This window comes from Vicia villosa, linkage group LG2 (genome assembly GCF_029867415.1).
Source record: "Vicia villosa cultivar HV-30 ecotype Madison, WI linkage group LG2, Vvil1.0, whole genome shotgun sequence".
Taxonomy (NCBI): domain Eukaryota; kingdom Viridiplantae; phylum Streptophyta; class Magnoliopsida; order Fabales; family Fabaceae; genus Vicia; species Vicia villosa.
In genome coordinates this window covers 4,199,489-4,218,377 of record NC_081181.1, presented here as the reverse complement: position 1 = coordinate 4,218,377, position 18,889 = coordinate 4,199,489, and the positions used below count along the sequence as shown (strand labels likewise).

Here is an 18,889-nt window from a genome sequence, read left to right as displayed (position 1 = left end):
CCCGATGCTACTATTCAGATAGGTCCTTTCTCAAAGTATCATTGCATGATGCGAATGTATCATGTCCGAGGGTGCTTTAGAAGGGCTGATAATTTTGGATAACTTGTAAAACCCGTTGCTGAAATATCTTTATCCATAGAAATACCCTTGGGAAGGACACCTGATCAGACTCCATGCAAGCCTTAAACCAAAATTGTGTGATTTGTGTGTATTTGTTTTTTTGTGATGCATCATGCATACATGCATTCATGACATGGCTAACCCATTTTGTAACACCCCTTTTTTAACCCCAAATATATCATACAATCAAACAGAGTAAGCATGCATAAAGGAAAAAAGGCGCCACATGTTATTTTAATCACAATGAAAACCTAAAACAAAACATCCAACATTCTTAATATGCAAAGATCATATTTGTAACACAATGTAAATCTCATGCTTTCATACATTATGCATAAACGTTTGCGGAAAAACAATTGAATTGCTATTAAAATTTCAATGAATATATCCCATACTATATTAATCTACCAAATCTGAATTAACATTTAAATCCACAATCTTGGCCGCATAGCCTCAAACAACATATCCGAGATCTCAAACAAATACATCCGAATATCCAACAAAACATAGGGAATAGCAATATCTAAACATAAGCATAAGTCTAAATAAAATCCCCCCAAGTGTTACATGATCAGAGCATAAGACTCACTAACTAATCCAATAACAAACTCAGGAGTTCCTCGGCTAAATCCTCGGACAAGCTACTACTCGTTGGAACCTGCACGTTATCAACGAAGGATAACATTCAAACAGAAGGGTGAGAATTCAACTTCTTATAGAAAACATAATAATGGGAAATGTAAACATAAACAAGCATACATTTTTCTATTCATCACACTTCTCAATTAAGCAATTCACATATCATATACCAATCATCACTCCAAAACAAATCACATGTACACAAGACAATCACATAACACACAATGTGACTCGAAATGCAACAAATGTGACTCAATGCATGTGGTACCCAATGTGAATCCAATGTTTCACCGCTTTCCGATTCAATGTTTAGAATCCAAGCCACGCTCCTGATCCGGACAAGATCAAAGCCAATACGCCTATCTCCAATTAAGGATCACGTCTTCTACGCCTATTTCCATTCAAGGATCAACGTCTCTTACCATGTGAACCCAAGTTTCACCGCTTCCACCATAAAGCTGACCATGCTATGAATGTATGTACGAATACCAACAATTTATGCAATTAAGATTATCTCATCAATCTTAACTTACCGCATATCACCATAATCCAACTCTATGAATTATCCGCTAATTGTACACAACATTCACAACACAATTAAAAATTTCAACAAGGCATAACAACCATCATATATCCAATCCTATACATCATTATTACATCTACATAAAGTGTTCCAACAATTGCTATACATCACATACTAACATAACGCACATAAGACAATTACATGTCATTCCATATGTTAATGTCAAAATTAATCAATCAAGTGCAATCAAATCCTATACTATCATATAGAATATCACGATAGCTTTCTAACGCTTCGAACGGCGCATAAACGGAGCTACGGATCAAAAGTTATGGCCTTTCAAAGTTTGGAAAAAGTTCTGTAAAATAGGGTTCGCGGCGCCAACAAAGTTCGCGGCGTGAACTGAGTGAATCAAATATTCCTTAGTTCTGCCAAGCAGTTCGCGGCTCGAACAATAGTTCGCGGCGTGAACTGGCGATTTCCGAAAATCCCAAATCTCAGAAAACAGCATGCGAATTTCATCCCAAATCCCCTAAACTCAACCAAATCAAGCTAAAAACATCAACCCTCACAAACAACAATAGCATACATGTTATAACCACAAATATAGCACACATTTATGGATCTTCTAACATCATAACATCATCAAACATCAATTAAAACACATTTCAAATCATAAATTCATGCATTTGTTCATAAACCCTAACTTTTCTATGTTTCCATGAAATTGCAAAGATGAAGAGATAATCACAACAACACACATTACCCAATCATATAGTCTATAAGAACTTGTATTCAAACCCTTACCTCTAAATCTTAAATCCACCCTCTTCAAGAAATCTACAATTTCCTTCTTCTTCTCTTCTATGTTCCTTCTCCTCTATTTTCTTCTTTCTCTTCCTTTCCCCCAAATTGTGTTATCTCTAAAACCCTAGTTTTCCTCTTCTTACTATCTTTTTCTTAATGGGCTTAGTTATGTTATTACCCACCCATCCAATTATTAATTAGGCCCAATACATAGTATACTACTAATAACCTAATTAAACAATAAAACACAAATATGTATATAATTAGATATTTCAATTAATTAGTAATACCACATAATAATTAAATAAACAGATAATTAATAAAACACACAAATAAGCTAATAAATATAATATCTAATAAAATCGGTCTGTTACAACTCTTCCCCACTTAAAAGATTTTCGTCCTCGAAAATTCTCTTCAAGCACTAACCCCATGTACAAATCCTTCATTCAACCTTCAATTATTTCCTCTTCTAATCTCAAATCACTATGCAAACCTCTTAAAAGTCCAAAAGAAAACCTCGGAGTTTTATCCAAAATAATACTTGACGAAATACCATGCAATCACACAATCCTCTCGATGTATAACTTAGCAAGTCTTTCCATCAAATAATCCATCCTCATCAATATAAAATGAGCACATTTATCCGTCTATCCATAATAATCCAAATCACTTCACAATTACTCTACGTTCTCGAGAAACCCGAAACAAAATCTGTAGAAATATGATCCCACTTCCACTCGGGAATAGATAACTGTTGTACCATCTAAACGGTTTCTGACAAGTCCAATTCAAATGCACAATTCAGCTATATCCCTCTTCATACTTTACCACTAAACATTTTCCTCAAATATTGTTTCCTTTTAGTAGCATTATGATGTATACTCAAACCATTACGATGTCCTTCATTCAAAATTCTCTTTTCCAACTTCAAAATATCAAAAATGCAAACTCGATCACGACCTTTCATGACTCTAATCTCGTCAATCCGAAAGTGATTACCTTTACCTTAATTAATCAATGCCATCTTGTCAACCAATTGCAATCCAATTTTAGACTCTCCCTAATCTCGTCAAGAACACCAGATGTAGGCTTCAACATACTAAGCTTAACACAAGAAGACGTTGCTTCACAACCAAACTCCAATCTCGAAAACTGTTCCAACCATTTTCAACTCTTGAATCCTCAACATAGAAATATGCAATGATTCCCTACTCAATGAATCGGCTACAACGTTTGCTTTTCCAAGATGGTAATTCAAACCAAAATCCTACTCTCTTAAGAATCCAACCATCTTCTTTACCTCATTCTCGACTCTTGTAGTCACTATGCGCCTCAATTTTGATCCAAACAATAATGCCTCCAAAGTTTCAACACAAACAAAACGGCGGCCAACTCTAAATCATGTGTCGGATAATTCCTCTCATGAATTTTAAGTTGTCTTGAAGCATAAGCTACCACTTGTCCTTTTTGCAGTAAAACACCTCCCAACCCAACAATGAAGCATCACAATACACCACAAACGGTTCAAACGGATCCGACAAAATAAAAATAGAAGCAGAAGTCAACCTTCTCTTATGCTCTTGAGAATTCGATTTACATTACGAAGTCCACATAAAAGCTTGTCCTTTCCTAGTCAACAACGTCAACGGCAAAGATAACTTAGAAAATCCTTTAATGAACTTTCTGTAATAACCAGCCAAACCAAGAAAAACTTCTAATCTCAAAAACAGACTTAGGAGCTTCCCATTGAGATATAGCTTCAATCTTCGACGGTAAACATAAATGCCCCCACTAGAGATCACATGGCCAAGAAAACTCACTTCCTTTAACCAAAATTCACACTTCGAAATTTTAGCAAACGATCTCTTCTCTTTCAATACTGACAACAAAATTCTCAAATGCTCAGCATGATCATCTTCATTCTTAGAATCAAAACATCCTTAAAACATTACCTCATTAGAACATTCCTTCTTCTTACTCGACAAAACAAGTGAAACTCTATGACTATACACTTAGACAAATGAACCTCTTCACAATTACACCTCAATTTGACTCTTCAACTTCTCCTTAATCGCTTTACACAATACCAAGTTAGTAAGAGAAGTTTATCTCGTCCAACACGATCTCGTTTTCTATCAACAATAGATTAAGGGTGATCAAGTCCTCAATTTGTTAATAGACAGTCGAAAATCATAATGAAACATAAACCATCGTTACTAAACCATAATAGTGTTCCTTCAGAACTCACACTCGAAATTACTTAACACACCAAGATCCAAAATCCTCTTAAGATTACAATTACTTGCTTCAACTCCAAACAATTTATACCAAAATTCTCATCAACTTGTTCTAATAAAATGAACTAAATCAATTCTCAAAATCTCTACCAAAGATACTCAATAGACAATTCAAACACACATAAGGAGTAGAAACAAAACTCATAGCAGGCGTATCAATAACCATACTTCCATGCATATCAGATAACACACGATTCAACCTCTTAGCACAATCCAAAGAAATAAATGAATACGTTGCACCATTATCAATAATAAAGCACGTACCTCAGATTAGCTTATCCTTAGTAGTGGTCTTAGCACTAGACAACGCAAGTACTCTCCCACTCGCCTGTTCCTTCTTCGGTTTGTCACACTCGGTACTAATGTGACCTTGCTCTCCACAGTTGTAGCAAGTCACCCTCGAACCCTCTCTACAATTAGCAGCTATGTGGCCTAGCCTGACACACTTGAAACAAGTAGTAACCTCTTTCTTACACTCAGCAACACGATGACCTTTAACATCACATCTGAAACACCTAAGTGGAGTAGGAGTCCCTCCCCCACTTAGCTTCTTGCCAAAACCAGTTTGTTTCCTCTTGACATCATCAGGTCTCCCACTGGATTGTTCTCTTTCTCGTTTCAACTTTAGAAACTCCACTTCTTTCTTCCCACGCACATCTTCTGGAAAATAGTTTTCCAAAAATGTATCACGAAAAAGATTCAAAGTGACTTTAATACCTTCTCTTTCAAATCTCCGCACAGTAATACTCCACCAATCGTCAACTCCTTTCGTCAACATGTGAGTACCCAACTGCACCTTCTGTACATTCGTACAAATCATGATTTGAAAAATCTTTTCCATTTCTCTCATCCATGCATGTGCTTTGTCCGATCCATACTTTCCTTCAAAAGTCGGCGGATTGCACCTTAGGAAGTCTCCAAAAGCACAGAACTCATCCTTTCCTCCATAACCAAAATTCTCTTGCGGTACTTGTCCAATCGTACCAGTCCACCTCATCATTGCCTCAACATTAATGTCAATATTCCTTCTTGCAGCCATTATCCTAAGACATCCAACGACCGACAAACAAACAGTATCGATCGTGTCAGACACACAAATCTAATACAAAAGGGATAGGAAAACATAAATGACCTGGCCAACTGACCGACCGTGCTCTGATACCACTAATGAACACCCCTTTTCTAACCCCAAATATATCATACAATCAAACAGAGTAAGCATGCATAAAGGAAAAAGGGCGCCACATGTTATTTTCATCACAATGAAAACCTAAAACAAAACATCCAACATTCTTAATATGCAAAGATCATATTTGTAACACAATGTAAATCTCATGCTTTCATACATTATGCATAAACCGCTTGCGGAAAAACAATTGAATTGCTATTAAAATTTCAATGAATATATCCCATACTATATTCATCTACCAAATCCGAATTAATATTTAAATCCACAATCTTGGCCATATAGCCTCAAACAACATATCCGAGATCTCAAACAAATATATCCGAATATCCAACAAAACATAGGGAATAGCAATATCTAAACATAAGCATAAGTCTAAATAAAATCCCCCCAAGTGTTACATGATCAGAGCATATGCCTCGCTACTTAATCCAATAACAAACTCAGGAGCTCCTCGGCTAAATCCTCGGACAAGCTACTACTCGTTGGAACCTGCACGTTATCAACGAAGGATAACATTCAAACAGAAGGGTGAGAATTCAACTTCTTATAGAAAACATAATAATGGGTAATGTAAACATAAACAAGCATACATTTTACTATTCATCACACTTCTCAATTAAGCAATTCACATATCATATACCAATCATCACTCCAAAAAAAATCACATGTACACAAGACAATAACATAACACACAATGTGACTCGAAATGCAACAAATGTGACTCAATGCATGTGGTACCTGTGAATACAAGATCACAATCACAAAGATGTTTTTGATTCATGGAAACTCAATAAGCATACAAGCTACAAGGCTCAAGTAGAAGAACTCAAGGAAAAGCAAGCATTGGTCACTTGGAACAGAGCAGGTCGACCTACTATGCATATATGTCGACCCAACTCAAGCAAGATAAGAAAAATGCAGAAAAGCAGCAGGTAGGTCGACCTACTGTCAACCTAGGTCGACCTAAAATGGAGAAAATTTCACATACTTCTGCTAGGTCGACCCACACATCAACCTAGGTCGACCTAAAATGAAGAAAATTTCATATCATTCTGCTAGGTCGACCTACACAACAACTAGGTCGACCTAATCTGACGAAGTGTCTCCAAAACGCATCTGAAGTGGATTCTGGTCGACCTACTTCCAAATCAGGTCGACCTAACTGGGAGCAAAATCATTTCCAGTTAATGCACCTCTGCTAGGTCGACCTAAGCTCTACAAGAGGTCGACCTAACTGATCAAAAATGCCAAAATTTCTGTTATTCTTGGCTCCAACTGATAGGCACTCATATATATTATCAAGTGTTCATTCATTGCATTCAACACCAACGACTGAAAGATACACAAAGTCTTCTCATCTTCGTTCTTCGTCATCTCCAACACAATTACACATAATCATTCTTGCGTTGAGGGTTAGTGACGAGTTCGATAACGTCCATGGAACGGAATTGAAGATTCCTAGTGGGTGAAGATTTGTGGGGTTTTTGGTGAATAAAATCTGCGGGTTTTGTCCTCCACGACAGGTGGTTCTTGGGGGTTTTTATCAAGAGGTTTTCATTGAGGATTCGGCTGAGTGTAACGATTGAGGAACAAGGGTTCAAGGAATCAAGACACTGCAGAAAGGAATCAAAGTGAAACTCTTGGATAACCTTGATCTTGCTCAAGATTAAGGGGGAAGAAGATTCAAAGGATTGACATAAGTGGTTTATCATTTATCGCTTTGTTATCTTCTTTGTATAAACTGCTTTTAACATTAATGAAAGTTTTCCCAATTTCAATTTGGAATTGGGGGCAGACGTAGTCGTAGCGAGGACGATCGACGAACTGCCTAAACAAATATCGTGTTCTTGTCGCTTTTACCTTTTCATTTACATTCTGTTCATAATTGGTATAATTGCAAAGTTGATTAACGATTCAAGTGTTAAAATTGTGAATTAAAGTTCTTCATAAACATCACAATTCACCACATCTTGAATTAGCATCAATTTGAATATTGTCACCAAGTGTTTGTCTTTTTGCTTATTCCACTATTACTGCATTGCAAATCAAAGTTTGTCAATATAGAAGTTAACTGACTTTCAGTTGTGACACGTATTGATTCGATAACATATCACTTCATCGGTAATCTCAATTATCTTGTGGTTTTGTAACATATACGACCCTTTGCAATAGCGGTCCGGAATAGACGCAAGTCGATTCAGAACCGCTTTCGCTCTAGTTCGTAATAATCTCGGAAAAACTGCGTAGGATCTATTCACCCCCCTCTAGATCCTCAGGCCAGCGTCTAACAAGTGGCATCAAGAGCCTGGTTATTTTCGTGCTACGTGAAACACTTATTGGAAAGATGGCTTCCGGACCTAAAGGGGCTCATAATAGAGCTCCAGTTTTCAACGGTGAAAACTACGGCTATTGGAAGGATTGTATGTGTGTCCATATCAATGCAATTGATAGGAACATCTGGACAGCTATTGTCAATGGTCCATTTCAGATCACTATGACAAATGCAGCTGGTGCAGTTGTTCCAAAACCAGAAAATACTTGGGATGCTGAAGATGAAAAGAAATATGCATACGATTGGAAAGCGAGAAACATTCTAATCTCAGCTCTAGGAGTTGATGAATACTATCGCGTTTCCCATTGTAGATCCGCTAAAGCTATGTGGGACACATTGCAAGTTGCCCACGAGGGAACGGATGATGTCAAACTAGCTAGGATCAATACGTTAACTCAAGAGTTCGAACTCTTCCACATGGAAGATGGGGAATCCATCGAAAACATGCAGAAGAGATTCGTTCACCTGAAAAATCGGTTAAATTCTCTTGATAGACCTGTTTCCAATGCAGATTCTACTAACAAAATCTTAAGATGTTTGAACAGGGAATGGCAACCCAAAGTTACAGCAATAAAGGAAGCAAATGATCTAAACTCTTTGGATATTACCACTCTTTTTGGTAAACTAGAGGAACATGAACAACACCTTAAATGCCTTGACATGCATGAGAAAAGGGCAAAGAAAGAAAAGAACATAGAGAAAGAGGTAGAGAAGAAGTCAATAGCTCTAAAAGCTTCAAGCTCCAAGACCTCAAGACAAGAGCTAGAGGATAGTGATACAAGTGATGACGAAGACTCCGATGAAGAGGAAATGGGACTGTTTGTGCGAAGATACAACAAATACCTAAAGAAAAATGGAGCAAAACATTCTGACAAAGGCTTGATCAACTATAGAAAGCAATCAAACAAGTTCAAACAAGATGACAACAACAAGGGAAAAATCAAAGGGCTTTGCTTTAACTGTGGGAAAGCCGGTCACTACAAACCGGATTGTCCATACCTTAAGAAGGAAAAAGAGAAAAACCAAAGCAAAGGTCATAACAAATCTAAAAGAGCCTACATAGCATGGGAAAGTGATTCATCTAGTGAAAGCTCATCAAGTGATGAAGAAGAAGTAGCAAACTTATGTCTTATGGCTCATCAACACAAGAAAAAGAAAGCTGAAAAATGTCTTGACATTGCCGAAAGGTTGTGGTTCCTTGATAGCGGATGTTCAAGACATATGACGGGAGACATATCTCTTTTCGTTGAGTTTCAAGCAAAGAAAAAGGGGTTTGTCACCTATGGAGACAACAATCGGGGAGCCATACTTGGTAAAGGAAGTGTAGGTAACCCTTCTACTACTACTATAACTGATGTGCTGCTAGTAGAAGGCCTTAAACATAATCTTTTAAGTATAAGTCAATTGTGTGACAAAGATTTTAAAGTACTGTTTACAAATTCTGGTTGCACAATAGAACATACTAAGAAAAGAGACATTATGTTTAAAGGCTTAAGAGTAAACAACATTTACATGCTAAACTTGGATGAGGTATCTAAGTCTAGTACCAAATGTCTAATCGCTCTAGGCGAAGACTCATGGCTTTGGCATAGACGTCTCGCCCACATAAATTTTGACTTACTAAATAAAGTTGTCACAAAAGATTTAGTAATTGGCTTACCTAAAATGAAGTTTTCAAAAGATCATCTATGTGATGCTTGTCAAAAGGGAAAGCAAACAAAAATCTCTTTTAAATCAAAGAACGTGGTTTCAACATCACGCCCTCTTGAACTACTTCACATGGATCTCTTTGGCCCTTCAAGGACTAAAAGCATAGGTGGAAACACCTATGGTTTTGTCATTGTTGATGATTACTCTAGATTTTGTTGGACAATTTTTCTACCTAGTAAGGATCAAACTTTTCCAGCTTTCACACAATTTGCAAGATTATGTCAAAATAAAATGAACAACAAAATAGTTGCAATTCGAAGTGATCACGGTGGAGAGTTTGAAAACTACCTTTTTGAAAAATACTGTGATAAACATGGAATTGAGCATAACTTTTCAGCTCCTAGAACACCACAACAAAACGGAGTTGTTGAACGTAAAAATCGGGTTCTAGAGGAGCTGGCAAGAACAATGCTGAATGAGAGTAATCTACCTAAGTATTTCTGGGCTGACGCGATCAGCACCGCATGTTATGTTCTGAATAGGATAATAATACGTCCTATACTGAACAAAACTCCCTATGAATTACTAAAAGGTAGAAAACCAAATGTATCTCATCTCCATGTATTTGGTTGCAAGTGTTTTGTCTTGAACAATGGTAAGGATAATCTTGGTAAATTCGATGCTAAAGCTGATGAGGGCATTTTCCTTGGTTACTCACAATCTAGCAAAGCATATCGGGTATATAATAAAAGATTACTTATAGTAGAAGAGTCAGTACATGTGTATTTTGATGAATCTTATACAAAATATGTCGAGAAAGGTCTTTCGTTTAATGGTGCAGGTCCATCCACTGAAGACATTGTCCGAGATAAGGAAGACGAGAATGAAAGTATTGTAAAGAAAGATGCTGAGAAAGAGAAAGATGAGTCTCATGATGAAAATAAAGAGGAAAGCATCTCTAATAATGAAGAACTTCCAAAGGCTTGGACAAATGTGAAAGATCATCCAATTGACAACATAATAGGAGACATCTCAAAAGGCGTTACAACACGCTCAAAGATAAGTAACTTCTGTCATCATTTTGCTTTTGTTTCACAAGTTGAGCCGAAAAATGCTAAGGACGCATTACTTGATGAGCATTGGCTAATGGCCATGCAAGAAGAATTAAACCAATTTAAACGGAATGATGTTTGGGACTTAGTCCCTCATCCGGGAGATCATCAAGTAATCGGCACTAGATGGGTTTTTCGTAACAAACTTGATGAAAACAGCGTTATTACTAGAAACAAAGCTAGATTAGTTGCCCAAGGTTATAATCAAGAGGAAGGTATTGATTATGAAGAGACGTACGCTCCTGTAGCACGTCTCGAAGCTATTCGCCTCTTGCTTGCCTATGCTAGTTCAAAAGACTTCAAACTATTCCAAATGGATGTTAAAAGTGCCTTTCTAAATGGCTACATAAATGAAGAAGTCTATGTTGCTCAGCCACCCTGCTTTGAGAATTACATGTATCCTACTCATGTTTATAAGCTGAAACGTTCTCTTTACGGTCTTAAACAAGCCCCTCGGGCTTGGTACGAAAGATTGAGTAAATTTCTTCTTAGTCAAGGGTACTCTAGAGGTAAAGTTGACACTACTCTTTTTATTAAACGAAAGGATAAAGATGTTCTCTTAGTACAAGTATATGTAGATGATATTATATTTGGGTCGACTAATGCAAAACTTGTCAAAGATTTTTCTAAGCTTATGCAGAGTGAATTTGAGATGAGCCTCATGGGTGAACTAAACTTCTTCCTTGGCCTACAAATCAAGCAACTCAGTCATGGAACGTTTGTGAGTCAAACTAAATACTGTACAGAGCTGCTCAAAAGATTTGGAATGAGTGAAGCGAAGGAGATTAACACACCTATGGCAACAAACACTAACCTAGACAAAGATGAGAAAGGTAAAGAGGTTGATGTAAAACTGTACCGAGGTATGATAGGTTCACTATTATATCTTACCGCCTCAAGACCAGACATTATGTTTAGTGTGTGTATGTGTGCAAGATATCAATCTTGTCCAAAAGAATCTCACCTCAAGGCTGTCAAAAGAATTCTGCGCTATTTACGTGGAACTACTACTTATGGCCTATGGTATCCAAAGGGAAATGACTGCTACTTGGTAGTATTCTCGGACTCAGATTTTGCTGGCTGCAAATCCGACAGAAAAAGCACCAGTGGAACATGTCATCTTTTCTCAAATTCATTGATAAGTTGGCATAGCAAGAAACAAGTATCGGTTGCATTATCTACTGCTGAAGCAGAATATGTAGCTGCAGGAAGCTGTTGTGCGCAGATATTATGGCTCAAGCAACAACTTCTTGACTTTGGCATTAAGCTTGATCACATACCTATCATGTGCGACAACACAAGTGCAATAAACTTAAGCAAGAATCCTGTCCTACACTCACAAACCAAACATATTGAAATAAGGCATCACTTCCTAAGAGATCATGTAGAGAAAGGAGACGTTACATTTGAACATGTAGAAAGCAAGAAGCAACTAGCCGACATATTCACCAAACCTCTAGCAACGGAGCAATACTTCAACATTCGTAGGGAATTAGGGATACTAGATATCTCTAATTTGGGCTAACTACGCTTGTTCCTCTTAAAGTTATTCCTTTACTTTATTTCTATATATTGATTATTCTCAAGCTAACATCGTTTTTTAAAGGTAGCTCTTTATCAATTCAGACATCATTCCACAATGACTAAAGACTTCCATAAACGGTGACACCTATACACTGAGAAGACGGTAACATGTTTATTGTTCACTTCCAAAAATTTCATTGATACTATAATATGCTATCAATTAACATGCTTATAGTGACTTCATACATATATATCTCTTGCTCGTGTATGTGTTTCATCTTAAACATTCTACTATGCATGCTCGAGTTTTATCTATGTTTCTCTTGTTACTCTCCTATTTTGTTTCTTTGTTTCTCTTTTGATGTTGTCAAAGGGGGAGATAGAAGCTGAGTGTACGGGGGAGCTTTGTTATAGATGATGAGTGTACGGGGGAGCCTTGTTGAGTTTTCATCACTTACTGCCAAAGCTTCTACTATCGGTTTGCCATCATCAAAAAGGGGGAGTATGTGAATACAAGATCACAATCACAAAGATGTTTTTGATTCATGGCAAACTCAATAAGCATACAAGCTACAAGGCTCAAGCAGAAGAACTCAAGGAAAAGCAAGCATTGGTCACTTGGAACAGAACAGGTCGACCTACTATGCATATAGGTCGACCCAACTCAAGCAAGATAAGAAAAATGCAGAAAAGCAGCAGGTAGGTCGACCTACTGTCAACCTAGGTCGACCTAAAATAGAGAAAATTTCACATACTTCTGCTAGGTCGACCCACACATCAACCTAGGTCGACCTAAAATGAAGAAAATTTCATATCATTCTGCTAGGTCGACCTACACAACAACTAGGTCGACCTAATCTGAGGAAATGTCTCCAAAACGCATCTGAAGTGGATTCTGGTCGACCTACTTCCAAATCAGGTCGACCTAACTGGGAGCAAAATCATTTCCAGTTAATGCACCTCTGCTAGGTCGACCTAAGCTCTACAAGAGGTCGACCTAACTGATCAAAAATGCCAAAATTTCTGTTATTCTTGGCTCCAACTGATAGGCACTCATATATATTATCAAGTGTTCATTCATTGCATTCAACACCAACGACTGAAAGATACACAAAGTCTTCTCATCTTCGTTCTTCGTCATCTCCAACACAATTACACATAATCATTCTTGCGTTGAGGGTTAGTGACGAGTTCGATAACGTCCATGGAACGGAATTGAAGATTCCTAGTGGGTGAAGATTTGTGGGGTTTTTGGTGAATAAAATCTGCGGGTTTTGTCCTCCACGACAGGTGGTTCTTGGGGGTTTTTATCAAGAGGTTTTCATTGAGGATTCGGCTGAGTGTAACGATTGAGGAACAAGGGTTCAAGGAATCAAGACACTGCAGAAAGGAATCAAAGTGAAACTCTTGGATAACCTTGATCTTGCTCAAGATTAAGGGGGAAGAAGATTCAAAGGATTGACATAAGTGGTTTATCATTTATCGCTTTGTTATCTTCTTTGTATAAACTGCTTTCAACATTAATGAAAGTTTTCCCAATTTCAATTTGGAATTGGGGGCAGACGTAGTCGTAGCGAGGACGATCGACGAACTGCCTAAACAAATATCGTGTTCTTGTCGCTTTTACCTTTTCATTTACATTCTGTTCATAATTGGTATAATTGCAAAGTTGATTAACGATTCAAGTGTTAAAATTGTGAATTAAAGTTCTTCATAAACATCACAATTCACCACATCTTGAATTAGCATCAATTTGAATATTGTCACCAAGTGTTTGTCTTTTTGCTTATTCCACTATTACTGCATTGCAAATCAAAGTTTGTCAATATAGAAGTTAATTGACTTTCAGTTGTGACACGTATTGATTCGATAACATATCACTTCATCGGTAATCTCAATTATCTTGTGGTTTTGTAACATATACGACCCTTTGCAATAGCGGTCCGGAATAGACGCAAGTCGATTCAGAACCGCTTTCGCTCTAGTTCGTAATAATCTCGGAAAAACTGCGTAGGATCTATTCACCCCCCCTCTAGATCCTCAGGCCAGCGTCTAACAGTACCCAATGTGAATCCAATGTTTCACCGCTTTCCGATTCAATGTTTCGAATCCAAGCCACGCTCCTGATCCGGACAAGATCAAAGCCAATACGCCTATCTCCAATTAAGGATCACGTCTTCTACGCCTATTTCCATTCAAGGATCAACGTCTCTTACCATGTGAACCCAAGTTTCACCGCTTCCACCATAAAGCCGACCATGCTATGAATGTATGTACAAATACCAACAATTTATGCAATTAAGATTATCTCATCAATCTTAACTTACCGCATATCACCATAATCCAACTCTATGAATTATCCGCTAATTGTACACAACATTCACAACACAATTAACAATTTCAACAAGGCATAACAACCATCATATATCCAATCACATACATCATTATTACATCTACACAAAGTGTTCCAACAATTGCTATACATCACATACTAACATAACGCACATAAGACAATTACATGTCATTCCATATATTAACGTCACAATTAATTAATCAAGTGAAATAAAATTCTATACTATCATATAGAATATCACGATAGCTTTCTAACTCTTCGAACGACGCATAAAACGGAGCTACGGATAAAAAGTTACGGCCTTTCAAAGTTTGGAAAAAGTTCTGTAAAATAGGGTTCGCGGCGCCAACAAAGTTCGCGGCGCGAACTGAGTGAATCAAATATTCCTTAGTTCTGCCAAGCAGTTCGCGGCGCGAACTGGCGATTTCAGAAAATCCCAAATCTCAGAAAACAGCATGCGAATTTCATCCCAAATCCCCTAAACTCAACCAAATCAAGCTGAAAACATCAACCCTCACAAACAACAATAGCATACATGTTATAACCACAAATATAGCACACATTTATGGATCTTCTAACATCATAACATCATCAAACATCAATTAAAACACATTTCAAATCATAAATTCATGCATTTGTTCATAAACCCTAACTTTTCTATGTTTCCATGAAATTGCAAAGATGAAGAGATAATCACAACAACACACATTACCCAATCATATAGTCTATAAGAACTTGTATTCAAACCCTTACCTCTAACTCTTAAATCCACCCTCTTCAAGAAATCTACAATTTCCTTCTTCTTCTCTTCTATGTTCCTTCTCCTCTATTTTCTTCTTTCTCTTCCTTTCCCCCAAATTGTGTTATCTCTAAAACCCTAGTTTTCCTCTTCTTACTATCTTTCTCTTAACGAGCTTAGTTATGTTATTACCAACCCATTCAATTATTAATTAGGCTCAATATATAGTATACTACTAATAACCTAATTAAACAATAAAACACAAATATGCATATAATTAGATATTTCAATTAATTAGTAATACCACATAACAATTAAATAAACAAATAACTAATAAAACACACAAATAAGCTAATAAATAAAATATCTAATAAAATCTGGCTGTTACACATTTCAAGGAGAAAAAGGTCTTTTAACCATAATTTGTTTTGTAGGTTATTTGAATAATGGGAATCCTAATCCGAAAGCCTTTCTTTCTCAACTTCAAGAAAGTGCCTACTGCACTAAGACTTTTGTGTGATGATATTACTGGTTCTCTCATTCTCTCTGAGCCTCTCAACAAACTGATAAGCTTGATGCGAACCAAAGTGGATGAAGCCCTCCTCAACTCCATGATGCAGTTTTATGATCCTCTTCTCCATTGTTTCACCTATAGAGATTTTCAACTGGTACCTACATTGGAAGAATTCTCTCACATAATGGATATACCCATACCTGATCAAATTCCTTACAATGGTGAGGAAGGAGGTCCTAAGTTGGAAGACATTGCTGCTGCTCTACATTTACCGAGATCAGAAATCAACGAGGTTTGGATCAATAAAAGAGACTATTCTGGAATACCCGTGGATTTCTTGTGCAAAAAAGCCAAGATCTTCGCTGAAGCTTTAAGTATGGATGCCTTGGAAAGTGTTCTAACCTTGTTGATATATGGACAAATTCTGTTTCACCGATGCGACAAAATTGTTGATAGGGCTGCCATTAAGATTTTTCTTAGCAAGAATCCTGTTCCTACTCTACTTGGTGATTTATTGCATTCTATTAATGCTAGAGTAACAAAGAGACGAGGTTGTGTTCTAGGATGCATTCCCCTTCTGCATAAGTGGTTTATTTCTCACTTACCCCGATCAACAATAAAGAATGAAGAAGGTTTGACTTGGATTCAGAGAATTATGGCACTTTCGTACGATGACATCATTTGGTATCCAAAAGAGTTCGAGGGAGTTCAATTATTTGATCGTTGTGGCGAGTTCCCTAATGCGCCTCTTCTTGGCATCCAAGGAGGAATTACTTATAATCCTGTGCTCGCTCGACATCAGTTTGGTTTTGCTTTGAAAGATAAGCCTCATTCCATATATCTCAGTGCGGAAAGTTTTGACTATGGTTCAGATACAATCGAAAAGAAGAATCGTTTCATTAAAGCTTGGTAAGAAGTGAAAAAGGTAGGTGTAAAAGATTTGGGAACAAGGATCCATACTCTTTTAGATCTTTACTTTAAATGGATTTATGACCGAGTCGTCGAGTTTGGCATACCATATGCATCTGACACACCTATTGTTCCGAGGACCACTCCCCTAGAGGTTCACGTAGAAGTGGAACCTTATGTACCCGCTCCTAACGAAGACCTTGCTGCCACTGTTGCTCACCTAAGGCAAGAGAAGGATGATCTTGAAAAGCGTTTACAAGAGGTTGAGGCAGAAAAAGCAGAGTTAGTGGCCAATGCCGAGGAACGAGATAGTATGTGATCGGAAAAATAGCAAGTGTACTATTTTTACCGATGTAGTAATAATGGGTTTTACCCCAAGTATCGATCACGAGGATTGCGTAGGAAATACAAGAGATTGGACTCAGTCAATTAAACAAAAGTTCATATGGTGTGTTGTTTCAAATAAGTAACAAAAGAGATTAAACTACTAAGAAATAAAGGAAGTTAAAACTAAACTTTAGAATATGAGAAAATAATGCTAAGGTAGGGTGTGTGATTCTTTCTCTAATTCCTTTGGATGAAGATCTCGTTAACCCGATCATATGGTTCAATTATTCATTCTCAAGAATGATTATCCTAAGTCCTTAGTGACAATCTTGTTTGATTTAAACTCCGATTACTTAAGTCCTTAGAGAAATCAGACAAAACCAAATCATTTTTTATCAAGAATTTCCGAATAACCAGATTATATCCCTAGTCCTAGGTGATGATCATAAGGTTCAATTGTGTACAAACCCTAACAATTGTAGTCCTACAAATTGTTAACCATAGAACAATCCTTATTGGTCCGATAAAGAAAGCATTATAAACATTATACAATTGACTTGAACAATATAAACTTTAAATTAACGAAATACCAAATCCAGAGTTATTACAGATCGAATCAGGGACACCCCCTAGCATTGGGGGGTTTAGCCTCTCATAGTATTCAAGAAACACAAATGAAAAAGTTTAGACATTACAATCAATTGGGAGTACTAAGATCTTCAATGGTGTCCACCGTTGAATCTCTTCCCCTTCCAAATTCTCGCTTCCGTCTCTTTTCTTCTCTGCAATTCTCTATTACGATCTATCCAAAAGTGCCTTCTCTTTCTGCCCTAGGTTGTACTTATCATTCACTTCCATTCAGGTTGCAACTGGAATACCAAAAATACCCTTACTGGTCCCCTTCAAGTTAGGAAAAACAAGAAAATAAAATCAGCACGCCTCAACAACACGGGCCGTGTTGCTGCACACGGGCGCCCGTGTTGTTCCTCTGCTCTTGGGCCAAAAGTCACTTTCCATGCATCTTTCCACACGGACCGTGTGCCTGAACACGGGTGCCCGTGTGAAACCTCTGCCTTGCCTTCAAAAATTGCCTTTCCAGTCACTTTTTGACACGGACCGTGTGCATGCACACGGGTGCCCGTGTTGACCTCAGCTTTGGCTTTTTCGGCTTCTTTTTCCATACGTGCGCGCCATAAGTTTCTATCTCTCCCGTGCATTAACCTGGCCAAAAACAAACTAACAACCAGCGCATAAAAAGACACTTTTATAATACTCAAAACACATTAAAATGAAACAAAGCCATACAACCGAAAAACAAGAAACTTACTATAAAAACATATTCCAATGCCACTTAGTATTACCAAGATTACGAGTTTCGGTCGGAAAAAGGTGCGGAAACTTACTAGAAATGGTGACCGATCAGTATGCTTGACTATTTTTCCCGCAAATGGAAGATCGAAGACTTTATCTCACTTGATCAGATACAATCATGGGAGAGAGAGATTGATAGACTCGTTCAAGAAAAGAATGAGATGGTCAAAGCCCATAAAGAAGAAATCAGAGTATTGAAGAGGAAGCGTCTACTTGAAGAATGATTTCTTTTATTGTACTTTATTCATTATTTCTTTAGTATTTCTTTGATGTAACTTCAAAAACATATAGGAAATTGGTTTCTAATTGAAATAATCAAGTTGTTTTGTTCTTATTTTCCTTTTTCTTTGAATGTGTTGAAAGGCCTTTAACTCCTTGAAAACATTGCATAGGCACAATCATATTATTCATAAACATTACATCATAGGTTTCATAAAAACAATTGCCTCATCTTTCCGCTGTTTATTTAAGTAAGAAAAG

At 37.2% G+C, this 18,889-nt stretch overlaps 1 protein-coding gene across 1 annotated transcript; it reads right to left on the bottom strand.

Moving 5' to 3' along the window:
* Positions 1 to 4,654: 4,654 nt before the first annotated feature.
* On the bottom strand, positions 4,655 to 5,209 carry LOC131648480 (uncharacterized). Its single transcript, XM_058918233.1, has one exon. It carries the CDS (start codon positions 5,207 to 5,209, stop codon positions 4,655 to 4,657), a length of 555 nt encoding a protein of 184 aa, XP_058774216.1.
* Between the last annotated feature and the right edge of the window lie 13,680 nt (positions 5,210 to 18,889).